The sequence below is a fragment of the Microtus pennsylvanicus genome, chromosome 13 (assembly GCF_037038515.1).
Source record: "Microtus pennsylvanicus isolate mMicPen1 chromosome 13, mMicPen1.hap1, whole genome shotgun sequence".
Taxonomy (NCBI): domain Eukaryota; kingdom Metazoa; phylum Chordata; class Mammalia; order Rodentia; family Cricetidae; genus Microtus; species Microtus pennsylvanicus.
Genome location: NC_134591.1, coordinates 67,614,641 through 67,640,842, shown reverse-complemented (window position 1 = coordinate 67,640,842; position 26,202 = coordinate 67,614,641). Strand labels below are relative to the sequence as shown.

The following is a 26,202-nucleotide window of genomic DNA, read 5'->3' as shown; positions in this document are numbered from 1 at the left end:
TCAGCCCTGCCCTAACTTAGGCTCCTTCGTGTACCCAAGGCCTGTGGGTGCTTCCGTCTCCAGCTTTTTCTCGGGAGGTATGCTTGGAGCCGTTTAATGTGTTTCTAACAAACTCTGAAGTACTGGGGCGCAGCCATGCTCAGAGAAGCTAAGCTTTGGGTGATTCTTACGGCAGTGTGCAAGAGGTGGGCTTGGAAGAGAAATTTTGGGTGAACGGAGTAAATGCCTCCCACTCAGCTGTGCAGACATCTGCTCTCGGGTGGAAAGGTCTTACGAGAGTCCTCTCTGCAGACCTAGAAAATGACTTTTTTTTGCCAGGGTCTCTGATCTGGATGGAGAGCAGAAGAGGGCCCACAGTGTGTGAGGGTCGGGGAAACTGTGAAATCCCCCAACTTTCTGAGATAACCTCAGAGAACGAGGTCTGGACCAGAGGTAGCCTGTTGTGGACACCTGTCTCCCAACTGCTATTGTGTGATGACGATCAAGGATGTGTGTGTGTCTTTTTCCCCAACAAACTTGTCCAATCAACTAGCAAGAAAGACCCCACTGCAGCAGGCTGGGCAAAATAAGGATTGAAAAGGAGGACTGCATTTGCCACAGCTGCGGTGGGGCAGGAGAGGAAGAGGGCGCTTGAAAGGCCCAGCTGGGTGCCATCCCCTCTCAAGAAGTGAAATCTACTGCAGTTAGGGGCAGGGTGGGAGTTTGGTGGGAGAAAGAGGGGATCTGTGCTACTGAGGAGGCAGCGCGTGTTTATTCTATTTACTGAGCACCTAGTGTGTTCCAGGTGGTTCTGGCATCCAGACGGGAGCAAGACAGCCAGCCCTCTGCAAAGCTTAGGGATGGGAGGGTCCCTGGCATGTCAGCGGTGGAGGAACTGAGAAGTCAGTGGCTGCAGCATGGGGATGTGGAGAAGGAAGGTGGGGGAAAGGAGGGGGTGGGTAGCATCTAGTTGCCAAAGCCAGGTTTTTCTTGATTGGAGCTCCTGGGAGGCTTCTTGGCCAACACAAGTATGAGAGACCCTAAGAAAACACGTCCAACCTTCCTATGCAAATGGAATCTCAGGAGGTGGGATCGTTGATATTCTCCCAGGGTATAGCCGGCTCTGTTGGTACCCATTATACCCCCTCTGACCACCTGGGAGCAAACCTGCAGGCAATCATGACACACAGCCGCTACTTGGCAAATCTTCCTTTAAGGTTTGGGGGCAGGCAGGGAATTAATACCCCAAGAGGGGCCCAGCATTGGTGGTAAGTACCCCATTCTTTACTCTCAGAGGGACAGATTGAAGGTATTTCCTAACTCACTATGCTCTTGCCTCGGCCTCCAGATGCTGGGATTACAGATGTGTGCCACTGTGCCAGCATCCTTTATGCTTTGGTGTGCATGTGTATGGGTGCATGTGGTGATCAGACATCGATGGGTGCTTCTCTCCAATGCTAGCCACTTTATCTTTGGAGGCAGCGTCTCTCACTGAACTTGGGGCTAGTCAGTAAGCCGCAGGGATCCCCTAGAATCTGCCTCCACAGAGCCAGGAGTACGGAAGTGCACTACACGCCTGACTTTTTGCATGAGTTTCTGGGGATCTGAACTCATGTCCTCATGCTTGGGTGGCAAGCAGGTTCTCCAAAGCTTTCTCCTGGTCCTCCTTTTGGTGACCTCCCATTTCGCTTCTCTACCCTCGTAACGCTCCTGGGGGTCACCTCACACACTAACTTGGCCAACTCATCATCTGGAGGCAATCAAGGAACCACCACCGGAAGCGTCCAAACATGAGATCCTCACACTCCAACCCAGTGTGCTTTCCTGCACACCAGGGGTTCTCAGGCTTAGTGCTGACATTTTGGATTGGCTAATTCATTGCCAGAGGGATGACCCTTACCATGAGGCTATGGTTTGAGTGTGTTTTCTTATAGGCCAGAGGCTTGATTCCTGCCTGATGTGGCAATGTTGAATGAAGACTGAGCCTTTAAGGGGTGGAGCCTAATGGGAGGTAACTAGTGGGGGAGGGGTTGAGGCCTGTCTCTCAGTAGTTTTGACAAAAGTGAGTTGCTATAAAGCAAATTGAGACCACTACACATAGTGTTTGCTTTCTACCTCTCTGCGATGCTGTGACAGTCAGGGGGCCTTTTACTGGCTGTTCATGACAAGCTGTTTGGACTTTCTAATTGCCAAATAAAACCTTTTGCTGTAGAAAGTGCCCAGCTTCCAGCATTCTATTAAACAGCAGCACAAACAGACAAAAGAGAGTGTGCTGGAGGATGTTATCCCTGACCTCGGGGATGCACCCTCCAGGTGGAAATGTTTGCCATACCAAATGTCTCCTGGGGCAAAACTCCCTGCGTATACTTTACCAGCCCTGTCCCTCACCAGGGCCAGGGAAAGAACCCCAAGTCCCAAGAGTCCTTCATTTCCCTATTACTCTTTAGAACCCATAAATGAACCAGCAGGATCCGCCCCTCCCCCGAGAATCCTTTATTAGAGATGAATAAAAGAATAGCTCTGAGATGAATAAAAGCTGACCCCGGGGGCTCAGAAGCAATCTTCCTTCTTTAGGATCTGCTCATTCCAAGTCAGTTCTTGAGACCAGCTCTCCAGCAAGGGACCATACCTGTGGGATGCTTGTCTTATTCATGTGACATCCATAGTACCTAGCATAGTACCTAGCAAAGGTCTGGACATAGAGCTGGAATCATTACGGAAAACACTAGACCACAAGACAGTGCCCGGATGTGAAAGATAGTAAGTGGGTCCCATCCTTGTAGGGAGAAACGGTCCTGGTCCGGTAAGGACTGAGCGGCTGTATAACTGAACCCAGCCCAGGCATCCTCATCCTCAGATCTAACTTCAGGACTGCCTGGTCCAGGACATCAGCCCCAACACAGAAGGGCCAGTGTCCTTGGCAGGGGCACAGTCCAGTTCTGTGGGCTCAAGTCCCTGCTTTGAATGTTGGGGTCCAGTGTGGGCCATGCAGAGGGGTCAACAAGGAGCTAGTCGTGCAAAAGCTGCAGAGAACTTGCCGCGAGAGCCCCGGTCTTTGAGCCATCTCCTTCCCCGAGGACGACCTGGGAAAAGAAGGATGAAGCGGATACTGTTAAAGCGCCTTTTGCGTCTCCTCTGGGAAATAGCTCTAGGTGGGCTTCACTCAGGTTCACGCAGTCCTGGGCTAAAGCAGGGAGGTGGCAGCAGCTTAACAGTGGCCATCTCGGTCCATAGTGTTGCCACCATCGAGGGAGGGCTCCCTCCCCTCTGTGCCTGCTCTTGACCAGTTCTACAACACGGGAACCTACGCTTCAAACCACACACTCAGCGCTCCTACCGGAATGTTCCTTCTAGACAGAGGATGCTGGGCAGAGGGACCGTCTTCCAGAATCCGACCTCCCCGTCGGTAGGATCGAGTGCTCTCTGAGCTGGAAGGCAGGGATGGCCAATGTCACCCAGCTGCCCAGAGCCCCTCAGAAGGACCCGGGTAGACATAAAAGGCTGAGGTGGTGGGAAAGGGGACCCAGAGTCCACCAGGCCCCGAGGCTGGGTCATCATCACAGGCCCTGGAGGTCTGGAACTGATCTCTCCGCAGAGGGCTCTGAGGATGCCCCCAAGTCTACTTCTTCCCAGACTCAAGTCTAGACAAAAGGGTTTGCAGAGAAGCAAGGCAGTTGGATTGACAGGTGAAGATTTCCTGAGGGCTTAAAGAAGGGTCCTCCCACCAACAGGGGCTGCTCCTTGGCTCTCCTGGCTCAACTTAAAAGCAGGTGGTAGATCCCAGCACTCGGCAGGGGCAGAGACAGAGCTCTGAGTTCAAGGCCAGCCTGGTCTAAAGAGTGAGTTTCAGAACAACCAAGGCTGTTATATAGAGAAACCCTGTCTCAGAAAAAAAGAAAACCAAAACAAACCAAAACTAAAAAGCAGGTGGGAGGAAGAGGAGGAGGTAAGGCTCCACCAAGGTGCAGCTTACACCTTGGGTCCTAGAGTGAGACTGTGATCCAGACTGCAGACAGGTATTGTTCAAGGCAGAGAAGCCAAAGCATGCTCAGAGAGGTCAGGAGGCATACTGAGCGGCACAGCTAGGCCCATACCAACCTGAACTTGACGGGGAGGTACAGCTCAGGAGGGGTGGTCCCAGATGCTGGCCCAGGCCTGGAGGTGCCTGGTGTCTCCTGGAGGCCTTCTTCAGGGCTAGGCGGGGCTTGGCTCAACCCCCCAGGTTCCACGGAGCCGGTGAGGCTGGATAAGGAAGACGCTGGGCTGCTTGGGTTCTCTGAGGCCTCAGGAGACTCTGACCTCAGACTGGGGGTGTTAGAGCGATCTAGAACCACAGTGACGTTTGTTTTTTAATTGCTCCCCTGTGGGCCTGGAGAGATGGCTCAGTGGTTAAGAGCACTGGCCGCTCTTGGGGAGGATCTCGCAGGCATCCATGCAAATATATCAATCATATACATAAATAAATCTTTTTAAAAAGAAATGCTTTCCTCTTTGTTCAGTGCCAAAGCTGACTTTGGCTTCTTGGCTCCATCATGGTTGTCTTGCAGCTCCCCAGCCCCTGCACCACCCGGCACTCTCATTTACTAGGGTCATGATGAGCATGCTGTTCGTGTCTACCTGCTCTCCTCAGCCCGGGCATTCCTGCCGAGCCCCCAAGCTCAGGTTAGGCATAGCTCCTTCAGGGAGCCCTCTTAACCCACTGCCTGCTCCTGCAGGATCCACCCTCCCCATTATCTCTCTCCTGGCCTCCCACAGCAAGCTCCATTCATCCAACACACAAGTCCAAGAGCACAGCCAGGCTCTGCTCAGTGCTGGGAGAGCATTCTGCAGAGGACCAAGCCTGTGTCTCCCAGTATTAGCACTTTATAGTGTGTGGAGCCTCATATTATGACTGACTGCTTCCGAGGCTCTATCCCTTCACTAGGCTCACACAGGGCATGCCCCACAAACGCATGTCTTTTCGGTTAACTGATGCACTGAAGAATCCGAGCAAGCACAACAGAAGCTTCACAAATGGTGGCAGCTTTAAGCACGTCACTTAACATCTCTCCCTTTACCTGAAGGAGAGGATGGCCTAAGGGAACCTGGATGGTGGGATGGGCTTGCCACCTTTCGCTCTGTTGTTTTCAGACAGGGTCTCCCTAGCTGGCCTTGAACTCCTGATCTTCCTGCTCCCATCTCCTCAGAGCTGGGATTATAGGCATGCACTACCACACTTAGCTCTGGCATGCAGCATGCATGCCCAGCACAGTACCCCACGCAGCAGTCTCTCAATAAACGGCATGCTCACAATACTTCTGGGCAGACAACCATACCTCCATTGGAATGTCCGGCTCGCCCTGGGTGTATGGTCCTAGAAGAGCTTTTCATGGGCAGGGGTGGGGGACTGTCCTCGCTCTGGCTCTGAGAGGTGGCTGGTCCCGGGCTAGCCAAGGTCTCATACGTCTTGTTGCTGAGGTCCAGCCTCCCACTGCCCCAGCAGGCATGAGCTGGGGGTTTCACAGGACAGTGCTGTGGGGACAAGGCCATCTTGGTTTCCACAACTCAGCTTGCCCCTTCCCAAAGCAGGCCCGGTAAGGCTCTTGCCTGATGCCACCCAGAGGGGAAGGGCTGGGCCTACCTTTTCTTCCTCCTCCTCCTCGCTGTCAAAGCCATGTCCCATGGAATGTCCCCATGGGTAGTCCACGTGGAGATGGAATGCGAGGGTCCCTGCTTGTGCCTGCTCCAGCTGCCAAAAGCGAAGGCTTACCACGTCAGAGGGTCAGCAGGGGTGAAGAAGGGTTAGAGGGCGGCCTCTGCCCTCAGACTCACCAGTTCTTCGCATCCCTTGTGCTGTTTCTTCCTGGCTATGTCCAGAGCTGTTTCTCCAGCATCATTTACTGTGAAGGGGAAATCCAGGGACCATGGTCAGAATCAAGGCAGCTTTGAGGTCTGTATGGGCCTCAGAATCAGATTGTCTGGGTACGTGAAAACTGGCTCTCTGGATTCCTAGCTGTGCGGCCTTAGGTGACCTACTTAACCTTTCTGGGTCTTAAAATGAATATGATACTTGAAACTATCTGACCAGGCTGTGAGGATTCACTGATTAGCAGTATGGCTCACGTGTCATGGGACAAGACAGGTGTTGTAGGGTAAGCAGGGAACCATTCCATCACTGTACCCTGATACACCTTTCGGCGGGCTCACTAGCTCTGCGACACTCCCATTTGGACAGGAGAGGAAGCTGAGGCTTTAGAAAGGAATTGACAGCCCCACCCCTGAGGCCACAGAAGAGCACAGAAGCAAGTCAGGAGTAGGAATGTGCCTGCTGCCCGTGCTCGGGTCTGTGGAGGAGTCTGGAGGGGGCCTCGGGCCGCACCTGCCCCCACGGGAGCTCTCCCTTTCAGCAGAAGCTTGAGACAGTCCAGCTGGCCGTGGAGCGCCGCGCAGTGCAGGGCGGTATTTCCATCCGCGGCCTTGGCATCCAAGTGGCCACTAGAAGGAGGGTGTAGCAGGGAGGTTTGGGGAGGGAAACAAGCAGGTAAGGGGGTCAGAGTCCCAGGGAAAGCAGGAGGGACAAGGAGGGAGTGGGGGAACAGGGAGGCTGCTGACGGCAGATGGGCTCTCACCCATTCTGGATAAGGAAGTCCACTAGGGGCAGGGAAGCCTGGCTGGCGACTCTGATGGCCAAGTGCAGGGCGAGCTCTCCAGGTGCCTGAACATACACATACACATGCCTGAGTTTCCCCTGTCACCTGCCCTCAACCTGGTGCTGCCCCCCTGAACCCTTGTTGCCCCAGCATCTCTGATTATGGAGGGGTCAGAAACCCCAAGAGACCATATGGACAGATCCTCACATTAGGGGAGCCTGAGAAAGCCCAGGCAGTCAGTGGTTCCTCCTCAGCCCAAGGAGAAGGTGTTCCCAAATCCTCATCGGGCTGAGGTTCTGCTTTTCTCCTACTTCCTCTCCGAGGTCTCTTTGGGAGGTCTCCTGCTACTCTAGGGTGCCCATGCTGTCCACCTTACCCAGGTCCTGCTTCCCACCTCACTCAAGTGCTATGCCCTTACTGTCCACTAGGTGGCCTGTTCAGACATATCCTGCTCTACCTCCTCCCGTGCTGTGGGCTAACTCAGGGCCTCACAGGTTAGGTTCACTGTGCTCCATCACAGAGCTACACCCCCAGTCAGAGGCAGCCAGTTGTTCTGTTTTGAAAAGATTGCCTACACCCCCCCACACACCCCAGTTTCACGGGCATGAATGTTTTGCCTGCATATCTGTGTACCACATGCATACAGTGCCCATGGAGACCAGAAGGGGGCACTGGAGTTACAGACAGTTGTGAGCCTCCATGTGAATACTGGGAATTGAACCCAGGTCCTCTTAACCACTGAGCCATCTCTCCAGTGTCAGTTTTTAAATGTCCAATCAGTCACAGTCACTCCAGCTGACGGGATCATTCTGAAATCCTTCCTCCCTCATGAACGGATCTCCAAAATGCAGGGTCTTTCACACTCTAATCAGACCTGCCCGTTTCCACTTCCAAGGCGATTGTTAACCCACATTAGAGATGAGGAAATAGGACTCAGAGAAGTAACTGCCCTGGGTCACAGAGCTAAGAAAAGATACAGCAGGGATTCCAACCTAGATCTGCTTGGCTGGAGCTATTATTCTCTTTCCCACTTCATGTGTCAGATCTGGGCAGATGGTAGAAGACTGTGACATCTGGTCTTAGAGGGGGGCTGAGGGGCATGTGAGTGCAAGTGGGTTAAAAGTGGCCCTGGGAGGGGGCTCTCACCTGCCCGTCAGGCCCTGGCAGTAGCTGTCCGAAGTCCTGCCCATTGGCAAAGGCCTCCAGTACAGAGAGGAGGTCCCTGCTGCAGATGGCTGTCCTTAGTCTCTGGGGATCAGGTGTGGACTGGCGTGCAAACCTGTGTTCCACATACTTGGCCACAATGTAGTTCCTGCGGCTGCTCCTACCCAGACAACAGACAACCGCGGGTCCTCAGAAGCTTGTCCACATAGTAACTTCTGGAACCACCCTCGAGGAGAATCTAGTGTCCTGGCGACTTCCAGGTCAGGGGGCCTCCTTCTCTCCACCCTTCTGACCCCAGACTATCTCAGACCCTGGGAACTGGGGAGCTAGCAACCCCCCCCCTTCTGAGACCATCCTTACATGTCACTCTCAGCAGAGGGTTTAGGGCTGCCGTGGGAGGGCAGACGGGCCTCCATGATTTCATTGAAGTGGGAGTTTCCAATGTTCAAGGCCAGCTGGAGGCACAGCACAGGGTATCAAAGTCAGCAGGTAGATTCAGGCGCTAGGACAGCGTCCCTGACAAGGTCCAGTCTCGGAAGTCCAGCCCTTCCCCATAGTTCCCCAGGTGCCGCCCCTACCAACCCCACTCTGGTTACTTCAGATTCATTCCCAGTTAGCCACGCTCCAGTCCCCCGAACCCCGCCCCACACCCATAGCATTCTCTCTGAACCCTGACCCTGCTCTCACCAGCAGCTCTGAGGGGCCCAGGAGGTCCAAGGTGAGGGACTGTATGCGAGAAAAGCGCACGCCCAGCTCGCGGTGGACACCGGAGCACTGGATGCAGGTGAGCACACCCAGGTTGGTGCTGAGCCACGTGGGGTCTGCAGGGGAGCGAGGAGCGCAGCTAAAGCCTCCAGCCCAGAGCCCCTTCTCCATACCTCCCATCAAACATTCCCCTCCACTGACCTGAAGCCCCACAGTCGCAACAATGGTCGTTCCCCGGCCTGCTTTTCACCTCAGCAACCAGCATCTTGGTGAGGTCCTGGGGCTCGGAATCCAATCTGGCACTACCCCAAGACCCCTGGCCGCCACTGGGCTCCCCATTAAAGGCGCTACTCAGTGCTTCATCCTTGCTGTTCTGCAGCACCGACACCCACCTGTGCAGATGGGGACAGGAGACCGGGTCGGGACTGAGCTCCCTACCCCATGAGCTGCCCCCACCACTGCTGGCCCAGAGCCGGCACTCACGCCTCACACTCCAGCTCGTCCTCTGCGTGGAAGTGGTATGTGCGGTTATCTGTGGGGGACAGAAAAGGCCATCAGCCACCGATCCTGCAGGCCTTCCCCAGGACAAACACCTGTGTGCCCCTGAAACCAGGCCCTAAGCGTCACCACCTCCAGAAGTCATCTCCGAAGTAGGACCCCAGCAAGGCTCTCTACATGAGGCTGTGGATCCAGGGTCAGTGCTCAGCACACCCCTTATGCCCCGTTCGACACGGCCCTTACCTCCAGCTGCCACCCCATTCTAGTTTCTTTGCTTCCTACTTCTTCTCTTCACCTAGCCCTACCGGATCCCAAGCTGTTTTGTCTACGGCTTCAATTATACAGCACCCTGCTTCCAGACCCCCACGGTCCCGACTATGGGGAAGCTCCAGGCCTTGTCTCTCACTTCTATGTGAAGTCCCTTGTAAGACTTATGGGAGACTCAGTGTTCTGCTTCCACATTTCCCACCCTCTTAACCTCCATCTTAAAGCCCTCCTTCTCATAAAATGCTACAATCTGGGTCTCTCAAGGCTAACGGCAAACGCTCTCCTCCCATAGCCCTAGGTTCCCTATAGCAGGTTGGGGCTTCTGTAGGGTCTTTATGTGTGCCTCTCTCCTCTGGACAACAGTTCCCCATCTTAGAGCCTTGGGTCCGAATCCTTCTAAGAGGGTTCCCTGAAGACAAGAGGCTTAATAAAAAAAATGAGGCAGGGTCTCACGTAGTCCAGGTTAGCCTAAACTCCCCATGTAATTGAGGATTCCCTTAGACTTCTGATCCTCCATGTTGGAACTGCAGGTGGGCACCACCGTGCCTAGTTTTATGTGGTTCTCAGCACGGGAGTCAGAGCTCCGCGCATGCCAGGCAGTGAGTGTCATGCCAGGCAGTGTCAACCACATTCCTGGCCTGAAAGGTCAGCTCCTTCCCAGCATGTGTTTTCATGTTCAGAGGGATGGGAGGTGAAACCCTGAAAGTCTTAGGCCCTTGGAGTCCTGGGTCTGCAGTGGTAGTCTTTGGCTACTTAGTGGGACTGAATACAGAGCCCTGGCTGCAGCCTCTCAGGAGGAAGCACTGGGCAGTGTGGGGTTGGCACAGACTACTCACGGGTCACCAGGTCGAAGCACGTTTTCTCCTCAGGGTTTGGCCTCACTTGGCACGTCAGCAGGGTCAGCTTTACTGGGGGCCGGTTGATCTGTGGGGATTTGAGAGTGGAGGACACATATGTTACCCCCTGGGCCTCTGAGTCCTTTGTTTCTTTGTCTATTAAATAATCAAGAAAGTCCTGTTCCTCCAGGGGAGGGGATAAGGATTCTAAGTAGGCTCTTTGGATACCGTCCTTCCTCCTAGCAGGGATCTCTAACACTGGATCTCAGAGCTTGGCATCTGTCTGCTCAGAACCCCCAGAGGCCTCACCATGCTGTGTGAGATGGTCAGGCAGCCATACTTGACTCCACACTTCCTCTTCTGCCAGACTCTTCGAATCCTAAAGCACAGAAGGACAGAGAAACGGTGACCAGTGGCTCACACCTCATCCCCCTGCATCAGAGAGCAGAATCTATGACCTCTTCCGTTCCCATCACAGTGCTTCACTGCTTCCGGCCCTCAGGATGCTTCCAGTATGAGGGGAAAGCCTCAAGCTTTGGGATTCCTATTCTAGAGGGTCAGTGTGACCCTGGTACCCTGAGAACTTCTAGCCCGATGGAGGAAACACAGCTCACCACCTCACTTACTTCGTGTGTGAGCATGCCAGAGCCCACACATGGGGGGCAGAGGATAGCCCGAGGGAGTCAGGGTGGTGGTCTGAATGAGAACAGTCCACATAGGTTCATATCTGAATACCTGGCCCCCAGTTGGTAGAAGTGTTTGGGAAGGACTGGGAGGTGTCACTGAGGGGTAAACCCATGCCATCCCCTGTATGCTCTTCTTGCTACTGCCATGCTCCCTGCCACGATGGTGATCTCCCTCTGGGACCACAAAACCCTATAAACTCTTCCTTCCATAAGTTGCCGTGGTCATGGCGTCTCTTCGCAGCAACAGAAAAGTGACTAAGATGGTCAGTTCTCTCTCTACCGTGTGGGTCCCAGGGCTTGCGCTTAGGTGGTCAAGCATGACAGTAAACACCCTTACCCTCTAAGCCAGTGACTCCAACCTTCCCAATGCTGTGACCCATTAACACTTCTTCATGTTGTGGTGACCCCAACCATAAAATTTTGATTGTTACTTCATAACTGTAATTTTTGCTACTATTATGAGAATCATAATATAAATATGTTTTTTGATAGTCTTAGGTGACCCCTGTGAAAGGGTCATTCGACCCCAAAAAGCAGCAGTTCTCAACCTGTGGGTTGTGACTCTTTGGGGGTTTACAGGGGTGATCTAAGACTCTTATCTGTACACCAGATATTTATATTACAAATGACAATGCGTAACAGTAGCAAAATTACAGTTATGAAGTAGCAAGGGAAATAATTTTATGGTTGGGTTGTCACAATCTGAGGAACTGTGTTAAAGAAAGGCTGAGACCCACTGCCCAAAGGGGTCGTGACCCACAGGTTGAAAACCACTGCTCTAAGCCATCTTACCGGTCTTTCTAAATTTTTACTTTCTAAAATGAAAAGTTAACACAGGAACCAAGGCATAATCAATGTTTTTTCTTCTTTCTTTCTTTCTTTCTTTCTTTCTTAAGATTTATTTATTATGTATACAGTGTTCTGCCTGCACACCAGAAGAGGGCACCAGATCTCATTACAGAGAGGTGTGAACCATCATGCGGTTGCTGGGAATCGAACCCAGGACCTCCAGAAGAGCAGTCAGTGCTCTTAACCTCTGAGCCACCTCTGCAGCCCTGATGTTTTCATTTCTAGGCATATTTATAGGCATATACAGTATATTATATATAGAGAGGGCAAGAATGAAGGCATATTAAGTGTTTGGTGAGTCTCTTTTCTTTTCTTTGGGTTTTGTTTTGACAGAGTTTCTCTGTGTAGCTTTGGAGCCTGTCCTGGAACTAGATCTTATAGACCAGGCTGGCCTCAAACTCACTGACATCCACCTGCCTCTGACTCTCGAGTGCTGGGATTAAAGGTGTGTGCTGCCACCACCGCCTGGCTTAAGGGTTTGGTAAGTAAATCTTAACTGCTGCTAGATATCAGACTCATAGATATCCCCTGCCTCAGCTTCCCAAATGCTGGGATTAAAGGCAAGTGCCACGGGATGGCCCTGTTGCTGCAATTTTTGAAGAATAACCTTTAGGGACCTTTAGCGAAGAGCCACATGCCCAGTTGTCCTTTGATATTCGTATACCATCAGACTGTGCAAATGGTCCACAGGGATACAAGAACAGATACTGGAGCATCTTCTCTAACCGTCATGTCCAACCTGTGTGTCTTTGGGGAAGCTGCCTGAGCTCTCTGAGTCACTCACCCATCGCTTTTCTTGTACAGGAAGCCCACCTTCTCGGTCCCAAACTGCTTGTTGCCTTGGTGCTGGTGGATGCTGTAGCCGCCTCCTGAGTTCTTCCGGTTTGGGTGCTCCTGCACCTCAGACATGCAAAGGAGACTTCAGGGTGTCTGGGAGGGAAGAGCCCCGTGCTGCACTGCTCCTCGGGGGGACACTTGGGGGCTTCTCTCCCTCCTTCCCTCCCTCTGTATGCCATGGTGGGGAGGATGGGTCAGGCATCTCTTTTAGAATGATCCAGGGCCTGACCTCTCGGCTCTCCAGATGCAGCATCCCTCGGAGGGAGTCGCGGAGCTGGGTCAGCTTGTGCAGTTCCTCCTCCTGAGCTTGCCGAAGCTGTGGGCAGAGGACAGGACCCATGGGCAGTGAGGGGGTGTTGCAGGGTAGAGCCTGACCTGGGGCAGTGTTTCACTCTGTGTTGGGAGCCAGCTCTCCACATTTACAGCTTCCTCAAAGGACACAGGGTTGAACACACAACTGAGGAACAGGCTAGACTTACCACATGGACCGAGGCTGCCAGCTTGTCGATGAAGGGGGACAGGCTCTGAGCTGCTTTCCAGCCATCTTGGAAGAAGCTAAGAAAGGCCAGAGGATAAACAAGGAGACCAGGGAGGGATGGAAATGTAGATGAGGCCAGAAGGTGGAGAAGGTCCCCATAGGACACCCCTGGGCGTGCAGCCTGAGGGTGAGAGCAGGCATGCAGAGGAGAGACTCTCTGGGTTCAGATCTCTGACTAGCCTTGACAACTTAGTAAGTGGGCCTCAGTTTCCTCGTCTATAAAATATGTCTAAATAGCTGGGTGGTGGTAGGGCACACCTTTAATCCCAGTACTTGGAAATCAGAAGCAGGCAGATCTCTGAGTTCGAGGCAAGCCTGGCCTACAGAACTAGTTCTAGACAGCCAAGACTACACAGAGAAACCCTGTCTTGAAAATAAATAAATAAATAAATATATATATATATATATATGAATAAATGCTTAAATGGTATATCTGCTCCCTGCTCCACGGTGTTGGGGGACTGGGGGGATCACTATGCTCAATCCTTAGTGTCTGAACCACAGTGAATGCTTTATACAGCAGCATCTGTGTGATGGAAGTGTTGCTCATGAGGTCCAGGCATACAGAGACCTGGAGGGTCTCAAATCCCAGAGGGCTGCATTAAAGGTTGAGGAGGGGAGATACTTACTTGTGCTGGGCGTGGAAGAACTTGATGAGGCTCTGAAGGAAGTCTGGACCTTGCTTCACCTGACTCTCTCTAGCTTTGACAAGGTACTGGCAGAAGACAGGATAAGAAGCATGACGTAAGCCAGATCAGATCCTGGTGACGGGGCGTTTGGTCCCCCACCCCAGGGCTAATCTTCTTAACCTCCACTGAACCTTGGTCACATCCTACAGCCCAGCTGGCCAGCCCTAGGCCCTGTGACTGAAGCCTTAAGGGTCTGGAAGAGGCAAACAGGAAACACACCTAACCCATCCTCACTGGGGTCACACCTCACCTCACACATGTGCAGCTGGAAGACTCGCCGCTCTCGCTGTGTGTCCTGGGACAGCTCCCCATGGCTTCCCCCTGTGACCCTGGCTCGATCCCTCTCCTTCTCCAGCTTGGCCCTAGGTCATAAAGGAAGAACCATTTGAACAAGTTGTCACCAACCCTTATCCCATCCACCATCCCTGCTATGGGCCCACGAGTGTGGGAACAGAGCCCTTCCCTGTGCCTTCTGTGTGCCAGGACGGGCAACAACAGAGGGTGGGGTAGGTCTGGGGAGTCCAGGGGGTCATGGAGGAGAAAGACACAAATCAAAGCTGAGGCAGGAGAGTAAAAGAGAGACCTTATCACGATAACTTGAAAAGATATGTCTATGCTGGGACTGGAAGCCTGACACCCCAGCTTGGAGGAAGCTAGGCCTGGGCAGGAGGGCAAGAGCATGGGATACCTCGAGGTACAGGGCTCAGGGAGCTGTGCAGAGATGAACAGGGATGTGGCATTGCTGAGGCGATGGCAATGGGGAGGCAGGACCAAAGTGGGCCCGGTTCCCACCAGTTAGGCTTCCGGGTCTTTAAGTTATAACAAGAGGAAGGGGTTCGAAACTTTATGTCAGAGATGATGAAGACGGTAGGACCAAGGGTGATGAGTTCTGATTAGTTAAGGGACTTAGAAGATGTGTAGGATAGAGGACCAGCAGAGCCTTGGTTCTCATGAGCTCACAGACCTTAGTGGAAGCTCTGAAAACCTGTGGCACCCAGGCTAGGGCTGCAGCTCTGGGGCAGAGAGCTAGCCTAACAGTCATGAATCTCTGGTTCAACCTCCACACCTCCCCTACTAAAGAATGAAACAACCAGGGCCTCCCCCCTGTACCCAAACAGATCTCCAGGGGTAACTTTCTCTTCTTTGGCGATGGCGGGTTCATTTGTGGACTGTTTCCAGGAAGTCCGCCCACAGCGGCCAAAAGTGTATTTGCGCATCGCAGGCTGGGGGCTGGCATTCATGAATCCCCCGTACAGGGGACACTTGCTTAACAGTTCTGCGTCCCAGAAAATGTGAGCCCTGAGCAGAGCTGGCACATGGGGTGGGACTAATCCCAGCTCTGCAGCCAGTGAGTTATACACTTTCATCTCTTTGAGCCTCAACCTTCAAATATGGAAAATGGGGGGGGGGCTTTTTATACCCAGATGATAGGCAAATAGGAGACTGAACAAGCAGGAGAGAAGAGGAGGGAGGGACAGGATATTACTCTGAGAGGTAAAGACAGGTAAACAAGAACAATGAGGAAGGAGAGGGAAATAAGACTCAGGGCACATTGTGCACATGCCAACCTGAAGGCCCTGAGCTAGGTGGCGATGCCAAGTCTCCTGCACACCTCCCCAATGCCTCCCCTCTTCGTCAAATCAAACTGCCTGCACGCCCTGCCCTCTGTGTGGATGCTACCACGCCATGGCCACTTTGTGTTTCCGTTATTTATTGAGTCACTTCTCTTCTTGTCATATAAACAAGGAAGATCCAACAGGGCGGGGCCATGGACCTGGGTGGCTTATCCATTTATTTACTATCTATGGATGGGGGGTGTGACAGCTGTGCCTTCTCCTGCCGGGAGAGCAAGCCTGGTAATGGCGTAAGGAGTTTTCCCAGCTCCTGGCACCAAGGAAGCTCTTCCGAAGCGTTAAGGGTGATTCTTCCTAATTTATTCTTCTCAGAAACGGGGTCTTACATAACCAAGTCTGGCCTCACTATGTCTCCGAAGATCATCTTGACCTTCTGACCTTCCAGCATCCACCTCCCAAATGCTGAGAGCGTGAGTGTGCATCATACCAGGGAATGAGCCCAAGTCTCTGTGTGTGCTTGGCAATCACTCTACCAACTGAGCTACATCCCCATCCTGACTGTTATCTTTACACACTGATTCTGTATCAGGGTTTCACACACTAAAGTGATAAGCACATGAGGCAGGACTGTCCCATTGTAAGATGAGAAACTTAAGGCCTGTCCAAGTCAACTGGCAGAGGTGGGATTTGAACCCAGATCTATCAAATGTAGCACCCAGAGGGCGGCACTGTATTGGGTACAGCGGGTGACCAACACAGTGGCTCAGTTCCACTCCACCATCTTGGTTCCCACCATCCATAAACAGCCACATTGTCTTTGTTAGAATCTAGGTGATAAAGCTGAAACCCAGAAAAAATAAATAAAAATAAAAAGAACCTATGAGGGCTGGAGAGATGGCTCAGTGATTAAGAGCACTGGCTGTTCTTCCAGAGATCCTGGGTTCAAGTCCCAGCAACCACATGGAGGATCACAACCATCTGTGATTCCAGTTCCAGGGGCATCTGATGGTCTCCAAAGTCACTGCATGGACACGGCACAGAGAAACTCACCCAGACACATACATATAAAATAAAAATAAATATTGAGAAAGAAAAAAAATCTGGCTGGGGCAATGCGAAAAAGCTTCTGTTTCTCAGGCCCTTTCCCCATTATTCTGATCCCAGATCTGGCAGAGAGATGGGATACTTTTGATTTTAGATTTATTTAATTGTAAGTGTATAAGTGCTTTGCCTGTGTATATGCATGCGTACCATGTGTGTGCCTGGTATCTGAGAAGAGGGCATCAGATCCAAGGTAGAGATAGTGCCTTCTTTCCATGGGCTCCAGAGGGATTCAGATGGTGTTGGCAACCTGGGCCATCCTAATGCCTGGACTGGCTTGCATGCGGGTTGAACCATGTAGTATCTTACAGTTTACTAACATCTGGCAACACCTGGAGCCCCCATGGAAAGGAGTGCATAGTCACCATGATGTTCCACTCAAATACGGTCCTAGTCAGGGCCACAGCAACAGAGCATCACTAACCCTAGGCAGCCCATGTCTTGCCTACGGAATAGCATTTTCTTTACACAAATGTTTGTTTGTTTGTTTTGTTTGAACCAGGGTCTCACTGTGCAGCCCTGGCTGTCCTGGAACTCATTATGTAGACCAGGTTGGCTTCAAGCTCATAGAGATCAGCCTCTCTCTGTCTTCCAAGTGCTGGGATCAAAGCTGCATGCCACCACACCTTTGAAAGCTTACAAAAAAATTTAAAAAAAAAATAAATAAATAAATAAAAAATAAAAAAAAAAAAGGGCTGGAGAGATGGCTCAGTGGTTAAGAGCACTGCCTGCTCTTCCAAAGGTCCTGAGTTCAATTCCCAGCAACCACATGGTGGCTCACAACCATCTGTAATGAGATCTGGCGCCCTCTTCTGGCCTGCAGCCATACACACAGACAGAATACTGTATACACAATAAATAAATATTAAAAAAAAAAATTTTACTAAAAAGTTAGTCAAGACAGAGTTCGTTGGGAAAGGTCTGTAGGGAAAGGTGATTCTGTCCACTTTGGCTCTCAAGGCTAAGGGAAGAAGAGTCACGTGGTTCCCTCAGCAACTCAGACAGATAAGGCTAGCCTGGGTCTCTACTGCCCATTTTTGGACCTCTAACGTGAGCAGATGGCCACACCCTATCCCAGGCAGGATGAGGTCCTGTGCTCACAGCTATAAGAGGAGGAGGGATGACCTTTCAGTCTGGACCTGGACAGGTGTGCATGGCTCTAGGGGACGGAGAGGCAATAAATGCTCCAACAACTGCTTTCTGGAACCCGTCCCACAGTGGTCATTATGCATGGGAACAAATATTAGCTCGCAGGATGCTTCCTCCATGACAGGGAAGATTAACCACACATTGCAGAATGTCCATGTTGGCACGCCCTGCCCCAGTTAACTAGTGCTGTCTGGAAACATGTACAATGCAAAAAAATGGGTCATAATTTTGGCTTCTTCTTCTTCTTCTTTTTTTTTTTTTTTTTGGACAGGGTCTCATGCATGCCAGACTAGCCTCAAACTCTATACTAGGGGTAGGTAACCTTGAACTTCTCACCCTCCACCTTCTCTTCCTGGAATTACGGGTCTATACCACGGCCACACCCATTTACACTGGGGGATTGGATCCAGGGTGCAATAGGCAAGTATTTTCTTCTTCTTCTCTTAATTCTCTCTTTTGTTTTTGTTTGTTTGCTTTGTTTTTGTTTTCTCAGAAACAGGGTTTTTCTGAAGAGCACTGGCTGTCCTGAACCTAGCTTTATAGGTGAGACTGGCCTCGAACTCACAAAGATCCGCCTGCCTCTGCCTCCTAAATGCTGGGATTAAAGGCGTGCGCCACCAAGCCCAGCAACTGTTTCTGAGGCAGCATCTCTCTATGTACCAGGCTGGCTTCAAACTTGCAATCCTCCTGCCTCACCCTCCCAAATGCAAGTATGATAGGTATACATAACCACACCCAGTCTGACAGGCTATTTTTAAAAGAAAAATATTTACACAACGATACGGTTATTTTTTTTTTCTTTTTTTTTTTTTTGGTTTTTCGAGACAGGGTTTCTCTGTGGTTTTGGAGCCTGTCCTGGAACTAGCTCTTGTAGACCAGGCTGGTCTCGAACCCACAGAGATCCACCTGCCTCTGCCTCCCAAGTGCTGGGATTAAAGGCGTGCGCCACCACCGCCCGGCAACGATACGGTTATTTTGATCTCAGCCTTATCAACATAGTTCACTGTATATAGAAGAAAAAGGTGGAACAATATTACTGTCTCATTTCTGGGGAGGAAAGGGTTTTTCTCCTACGCTTTAGTAGGTTCTCCCCACTTCATCTTGATTTTTTGTTTTTTATTTTTCTGAGACAGAGTCTCATGTATCCCAAGCTGGCCTCAAGCTAGCTATGCAGCAGAAGCTGGCTTTGGAGCTGATCTTCCTGCCTCCACTTACATGCTGCAGGAATTACGGGAGGGAGCCGCCACCTTGCTTGCTGTTTGGTTTAACATGGCTTCTGGGGATGAAACTCAGGCCCTCAGGCTTGCAAGGTGAACACAACTGAGCCAACTCCCCAGCCCCCCAGCCTTGTTTTTAAGTTATGAAATTAGAGTGGTTTTGTAAAAATAAATAAATAATGGGGGCTGGAGAGATGGCTCAGAGGTTAAGAGCACTGACTGCTCTTCCAGAGGTCCTGAGTTCAATTCCCAGCAACCACATGGTGGCTCACAACCATCTATAATGAGATCTGGTGCCCTCTTCTGGCATACAAACATACATGGAAGGAATGTTGTATACATAATAAATAAATAAATCTTAAAAAAAAAAGAAATAAACAAATAAATTGGCCAGGTGGTGGCACTGATGCACACCTTTAATACCAGCACTCAGGAGGCAGAGGCAGTTGGATCTCTGCGAGTCTGAGGCCAGCCTGGTCTACAGAGCAAGTGCCAGGAGAGGCTCCAGAGCTACACAGAGAAACCCTGTCTCAAAAAACATAAATAAATAAATATGAAATTTCTAATGGAGAACTTTCAGACACTCCCTACAGAGTGACCCTAATACTCTCCTAAAGATGATTAAACTTTTTTCTTATTTTTCTGTGTGTGTGGATAAAGGGACAGGATCTCACTATATTGTCCAGGCTGGCCTGAAACTCCTGGGATCAAGTCATCCTCCTTCCTTGCCTCCAGAGTTTCTGGGACTGTATGTATGTAAACTCATACTGAGCAAATTTTCTCTCTCTTTCCCCCTCTCTTTTTTTTTTTTAGCTTCACCATTTTTTCTAAATTATATATAAAAAATATATTTTTCTTTAGCAAAATATAAGCAAGATCATTTTTACAAAGAAGAATACAGGTTCTGAAACAGGAACCTGAAAGAACCCAAGCAGGCTGCTTAGGAAGGCTGGCCACTGGATGTCCCGGGGATGGCCCATAGCTGATGGCAGAACTGTAGTATGACACACAGGAGGCCTGGGTGTGCCACTGCCTCTCCTCTCTCCTATGGCCAACCCAGTGTCCTCAGCTACCATCTGCTGCCCAGCTGTGTGACCCTGAGCTAACAACTCAGTCCCTTTGAGCCTCTGGACACTAACACCTCCTTCTCAGGGCTGAGTGACCTTGAGGATACAATGTCCCTGTCCACATGGGTACTACAAGGCTAGAAGGTCACTGGGGGGGAGCATTCCATGGTCCTTTCACATGGGACTGTCCTGCAGCAGAGCTCCCAGCAGCCAGCCAGGACTGGCCTAGGAGCCAGAGACCCTGAGTGGCACATTCTCAACGCAAGCACCCTCTCCTTCTGTCCATCCTTCCAAGGTCACTTCCTCAACACAAGCACCCTCTCCTTCTGTCCATCCTTCCAAGGTCACTTACACTTTGGCTTCATAGTCTTTCCACGCCTTCTCCAGGTGCTTTTTCGAGTCCTGGGATTGAACAAAGAATAAGTTGCCCAACGGGAACCGTCAGCCCTGGAATAAACAGTACGCTCTGTACCTTTAGAGGGACCCCACTCTTAAGTAATGCTGTCCAGAGCTGTTCTCCAATTGACACCCACTAACACACACTCAACCAACCCTTCCTGAGGCTCAGCCCACCCCAACTTCTCCCCAGAGTTGCCAAGAACCAGTCAGGTGTGGTGGGTTCTAGCCTGGGGCACAATCGACCTCAGGGCTCTGCTCTGAGTTTTGTCATGGGCCAAGGAGGATGAGGCAGGGAGGTTAAGGTCAAACACCACCCCTATTTTATCCTACCAATTTACCCCGCTGGATACGAGGCCACCCTCTTACCAGGGAGAACACACACACACACAAACTGGTTGAGAAGTCTCCCTAAGGTCACACAGCAAACCAGTTAGACACAGCTGACTCCTGGCCTGCCTAGCCTGGGCCAGAAGCCTGAGCCTGAGCCAGCCCAGCTATCCACACCCTTCCAGACAGCCTCAACATCTTCTGAGGAAAAAAGCCACCAGTCTGGTTTGGGAGGTGCCCAGGCTGGTGTCACTTTGAGATGAGGGCAGTTCCGGCCCCATGCATTGTGGGGCAGACTGCCCAGGGAGGTGAGACTGCCACCCTCCATTCGCAGGACCTCTCTGATGAATCCAGAGCTGCTAGGTACAGGAGGAACAGCAATGGGGCATTGGGGACCCTGGGCCTGCACCCTGAACTTCCATGTCCCAGTACTCGGAAGCAAGTGCGGCTCACCTATCCTTTAGTCCGAGAGTAGAGGTGAGGAGTCAGAACCGCTGGCCAAACTCTACAGGTGCATGGCCCTCCAGCTGAACCAGGGGCAGTATGAGGCAGGACTCCCAGGGTGTCAGCCCCTCCCCTTCCGCCCAGCCCTACATCCGCTCTACCCACAGCGGCTCCTTCTCCCCCAGACACTCACATGCCGCCCGTCCCTTAGCTGCCCCTTCATCAGACTGTCCAGCGGGAAGGAGACGATGTTGTTCAGGTTCTGCACCTGCAAAAAGTTGAGACCCGGCCCCAAGGGGATCAGGGTCCAGGGAGGTACCAGGAGGCAAAGGAGAGCCGCGGGAGTGGAAGAGACGGGCGAGGATGAGATGAAGAGCCAGAGGGGGGCTGGGGTGCTGAACTCGGTGCCCTCCCCGAACGCCTCTACCCCTGCACGGGACTCATCCTGCCCTGTTGCCAGTCTGCCTTGCTCCTGGGTGAAGCGGAGTAGAGCAGGATTAAGTGAGACTAGAAATCAGACAAAACTGGGGCAGGGTGGGGGGAACGACTGTGAACCCAGCGTTCAGAAGGCCGAGGCGGGAGTGGGACCAGCCTCAAAACCAAACGGAACGATGCGCCAGATCTGTAGAGAAGCTTCAGCGCAGGGATGCTCAGAGACCAAGAGGCACAACTGGTCAGCTGGGGAGATGGCTCTGCAGCTAAGGGCGCTGGCTGCTCTCGCAGAAGATCCTGGGTTCAGTTCCCAGAAACAAGCTGCTGGATTTGCCCTGAGTCCGTCAAGAAGAAGCAGGAGCCTCACCAGGTTCTTGAAGAGCGCAGCCACCTCACGGGTGAACACAGCCAAGTTCAGGAAGCCTGTGGACAGCTCGTGGCTGTTCTGGGACAGGTGACTATTCCCCAGGGCCTCCACAGCCTCTCGGTAATGTTCCTCATTCTCCACATGGCCTGCAGTCAAGGAAAGGCTCTCAGAGCTGGCTGTAGGCCTGGCTGGGCCCTAGGCCCCAGACCCCAGGCAGGCTCACTCACCAAGGCCAGAGCTGTGGATGGCCCGCACAGCCTTCTTGATTCTCTGCAAGATAGCCTGGTCTCCTTCCAGGACCTAAAGGCAAGGTGTACAAGGTTCAGTGGGGCCAAGTAAGAGGGCCTTGACTTCAAAATTCCACCCTCCAGACACACACAGACACACAGACAAGTTTTGCTGTCCTCTGAACTCCTCCCTGGGCTCCCCCATTTTAAGCATAAGGTGGCCACCTTCTTCTGCCTGATCACATAGAAGCCACTCAAGAAGACTACAGACTTTCTCATCCAACTTAGAACCAGTCAGCTTGCCACATAAACCTAGAGATTCAAAGATGCACAACCCAGGGGAGCCACCAGGTTAGGGTTGGAACTTTGACTCAGCCTAACCAAGGCTCCTTTTAAAAAAATTTTTTTTAAAGATTTTGTTTATTTACCAAGTATACAGTGTTCCGCCTGCATGTATGCCTTCATGCCAGAAGAGGACATCAGATTCCATTATAGATGGTTGTGAACCACCATGTGGTTGCTGGGAATTGAGCTCAGGACATTTGGAAGAGCAGCCAGTGCTCTTAACCTCAGAGCCATCTCTCCAGCCACCCCCCCTTTTTAAGATTTATTTATTATGTATACAGTGTTCTGCTTGCATGTGTGCCTGCAGGCCAGAAGAGGCACCAGATCTCATTATAGATGGTTGTGAGCCACCATGTGGTTGCTGGGAATTGAACTCAGGACCTCTGGAAGAACTGTTGATGTTTTTTTTTAAAAAAAAAAATTATTTATTTATTTATTATGTAGACAGTATTCTATCTGCTTGAATGCCTGCAGGCCAGAAGAGGGCACCAGACCTCATTTCAGATGGTTGTGAGCCACCATGTGGTTGCTGGGAATTGAACTCAGGACCTTTGGAAGAGCAGGCAATGCTCTTAACCACTGAGCCATCTCTGTAGCCCCATCAGTGCTTTTAATCTCTGAGCCATCTCTCTAGTTCCCACCAAGGCTTCTTAAGCTATGGGTCACATAACTGAGTGTGAGGCCCACAAGTGATTTGGCAACAGTAAAATGATTCTAAAGATGTGATCACCAAACATTAATTCAAAATCAAACACAATGAGCCTGAGTTGCCTCTGGCAGGGCTCACCCACACTGTACAAAACAACTTCACTGCAGCCCTGGTTCTGAACACGCAACACCAGCACCTTACACTGTTTGCCATACCACCACACAGTATCAGCAAGTGCAGCCCCGAACACCTTGGAGTATGCTCAAGACTTTTGTATGTTAGGAACTGCAGGATTTTTGTTGTATATACAAAGCTTTCTGTTCTTACAGAAACACAGCAGTTTGATTATAGGAAACAGAGACTAAATAGTCTCCAATTATTCCTCAGCATAGATCAAATTAGTCCTGTCTGGGACCTGGAGAGATGGCTCAGTAGTTACAGTTACAAGCACATAGCGCTCTCATGGAGCACCCAAGCTCAACTCTCACCATTCATACTGGGAGGCTCCCAGCCAACTATCTAACTCCAGCTCTAGGGTATCCAGTACCCTCTTCTGGCCTCCACAGGTACCCTCTCGCACACATCCACATATACATAAATGAAAACAAAACAGCATCTTGGGCTGGGCATGGTGGCCTATACCTGTAATCCCAGCACTTGGGAGGCAGAGGCAGGCGATCTCTGTGAATTCGAGGCCAATCAGGTCTACAGATCAAGTTCCAGGACAGGGATAGCCAGGGTGACCCAGAGAAACCCTGTCTTGAAAATAAATAAATAAACAAAAATGCCGGGCAGTAGTGGTGCACACCTTTAATCTCAGCCCTTGGGAGGCAGAGGTAGGCGGATCTCTTTGAATTTGAGGCCAGCCTGGTTTACAGAGCTAGTTCCAGGACAGCCAGAGTTAGACAGAGAAACCCTGTTTTGAAAAACAAAACAAAAATAAAAAAAGAAAATATTACGGGGGATTTTTTGTTTGTTTGTTTTGGTTTTTTTTCAAGACAGGGTTTCTCTGTGGTTTTGGAGCCTGTCCTGGAACTAGCTCTTGTAGACCAGGCTGGTCTCGAACTCACAGAGATCCGCCTGCCTCTGCCTCCCGAGTGCTGGGATTAAAGGCGTGCGCCCCCACCGCATGGCTATTACGGGGGATTTCTGAGAGCAGCCTGAGAATGGAAGGTTCTGGAGAAAGGCAGAGGGGCTTCCAGGACCCTGTAATGACAGCAGTGAATCAGGACCTGAGGTTCTGGCCCCCAGGATCTGCCATACAGGTTTCCATGCATGCTCAGCGCTCCCCTGATTTCATGCTTCCGGCCACATACACAGAGGTAGGTGGACATCACCGTGACCACTGTACAGTTGAAACAGAAGGAAGATGTCAGATCATGTAGTCACAAATAGGGGCAGAGTTAGTCCAGGATGGGCCAAATCCACACAATCCAAAAGCCGAAATCAAGCTGACCCGCCAGAGTCAAGGGCATGGCTTTGACTCATGGACCAAAATCACCTCTGAACCTCAATCCGAACTCCATTATCCCCACCGTCTTTTCTCTGACTCCTTGACCGTACGGGAGGAACCAGAAAGGAAAGAGAGGACCTGGCTAAAGAAAGCCAAGTTGGGGCTGAAGAGACAGATGGCTCAGTGGTTAAGAGCACAGGTTGCTCTTCCAGAGAACCTGGGTTCAATTCCCAGCACCCACATGGCAGCTCACAATCTCTGTAACTGCATTCTTGGGGATCCAGCAAACTCACATAGACATCCATCATGTAGGTGAAACAACGATAAATATAAAATAAAAATTAATTAATTTTGGAAAAAGAAAGCTAAGTTGGCTGCAGTCTTTGATCCCCAATTCCTAACACCCCCAAGTCTGTTCTGCAGAAAAGAGAAAAGGGTCTGGAGGACCCTGGAGCAGATTCCAGGACGGGGAGACGCAGACTTCAGTACAAACAGGACATTGCCAACCCAGGAATTTTCTTCCAAAGGGAAAGAGTGCTCTACCACTTGACACATTCGAGGACTTCAGTGCTAAGGAGGCTGAGGCCCTGGATCACAAATCAGAACCTTATGGGCAGGCGCTGGCAAAATGGTAAAGGTCCCTGTGCACAGGCCAGATGACTGGAGTTAGATCCCAGAGTCCCTTCCACAAGGTGACAGGAGAGAACTGAGTCCCCAGAGTGGTCCCCTGACCTCTACATGTGTGCTGAAATATGTGCATTTTCATGACTGTGCACACGCATGCATGCACACACTTGCAGACACACTGGAATAAACATATAAACGAAATTGAAGAACTGGTGGACATCTGGATTTCTTTTGACACTAAGAGTCAGTGCTTCTATGCAAAAGCCTAAATACAAACTGGGCAAAGATGGAGGAAACCCAGCACAAAAGAGATGTTTCTGAACTTGGGAAGCCCAGGGGAGTCCTTCAGGCAGCCTGGCCTGTCCAGCCCAAGAAAAGGTCTGAATTCCAACCATTGGCTATGTCCTTTGTGCCCCTCACCCACCCAACCCACACACACAAATACACCACTCTGGCTATTGGCCTATGCTTTCTGCTTATGCAAAAGACCATAGATGGCAGTACCAGGCCATGCCCAGACGCCTTGTCTAGGAAGGCTTTCTGCCTGCACCTCTTCTTGGGTCAGGATGCATCAATAGTACCCATTCTTCATCCTGGTGGCTCTGCAGTGCCAGCTGTGGTCACCATGGCAACCCAGCAAAGGGGCAGAACTACTAGCAGTAAGGCCCTGGGAACTGCAGATTATATTTCACTATTAGACACTCCCTCCTTTGGACCATCACAGACACCATTTCTGTACCTCCGGTGACTTTTTACGGCTACCGCCAGTCAACATCAGCAGTTTCTCGCTGCCTCTAGGTTTGTCGTTCTGCTGAGATGACCCTGCAGCTACCCTCCACCTGGAAACCCCTGCTGTAGCGTACAGCTGAAGCAGGAGGCGGACCACTTGCTTTGCTCTGCACCATGGGGATGCCTCCGGAGAGACCAAGCCACAGAATGTTAGAGCCAACCATTAGCTGTAACATTATAGACTGAAAAAAAATCTAAAGCCCAGAGGCTTTTCTTCTCTCGTTCTAACTGAAAATGCAAACAGATCGAGGGAGAGATCTGAACCAGAACCCACACACAGGAGCTAGGGAGATGACTCGGTGGGTAAAGGGATTTGCTATAGAGACAGATGAAACTGAGCCTAGGACCTGCCTGGTGG

At 51.2% G+C, this 26,202-nt stretch overlaps 1 protein-coding gene across 1 annotated transcript in view; it reads right to left on the bottom strand.

Moving 5' to 3' along the window:
* Nucleotides 1-2,457: 2,457 nt before the first annotated feature.
* Nucleotides 2,458-26,202, bottom strand: part of Asap3 (ArfGAP with SH3 domain, ankyrin repeat and PH domain 3) — a 42,213-nt gene continuing 18,468 nt past the window's right edge. Inside the window, exons 2-25 of the mRNA XM_075945601.1 lie at nt 21,982-22,054; nt 21,755-21,900; nt 21,149-21,223; nt 20,138-20,187; nt 13,928-14,039; nt 13,618-13,703; nt 12,930-13,005; nt 12,680-12,766; nt 12,398-12,507; nt 10,388-10,457; nt 10,079-10,166; nt 8,961-9,009; nt 8,679-8,869; nt 8,460-8,593; nt 8,133-8,227; nt 7,755-7,932; nt 6,588-6,673; nt 6,338-6,453; nt 5,791-5,858; nt 5,600-5,707; nt 5,295-5,490; nt 4,078-4,303; nt 3,317-3,407; nt 2,458-3,062 (exon numbers count right to left, since the gene is read on the bottom strand). Of these exons, the coding sequence (XP_075801716.1) occupies nt 2,988-3,062; nt 3,317-3,407; nt 4,078-4,303; nt 5,295-5,490; nt 5,600-5,707; nt 5,791-5,858; nt 6,338-6,453; nt 6,588-6,673; nt 7,755-7,932; nt 8,133-8,227; nt 8,460-8,593; nt 8,679-8,869; nt 8,961-9,009; nt 10,079-10,166; nt 10,388-10,457; nt 12,398-12,507; nt 12,680-12,766; nt 12,930-13,005; nt 13,618-13,703; nt 13,928-14,039; nt 20,138-20,187; nt 21,149-21,223; nt 21,755-21,900; nt 21,982-22,054 (2,586 nt within the window). The 3' untranslated portion in view covers nt 2,458-2,987. The remainder of the gene's footprint in view (nt 3,063-3,316; nt 3,408-4,077; nt 4,304-5,294; nt 5,491-5,599; nt 5,708-5,790; nt 5,859-6,337; nt 6,454-6,587; nt 6,674-7,754; nt 7,933-8,132; nt 8,228-8,459; nt 8,594-8,678; nt 8,870-8,960; nt 9,010-10,078; nt 10,167-10,387; nt 10,458-12,397; nt 12,508-12,679; nt 12,767-12,929; nt 13,006-13,617; nt 13,704-13,927; nt 14,040-20,137; nt 20,188-21,148; nt 21,224-21,754; nt 21,901-21,981; nt 22,055-26,202) is intronic.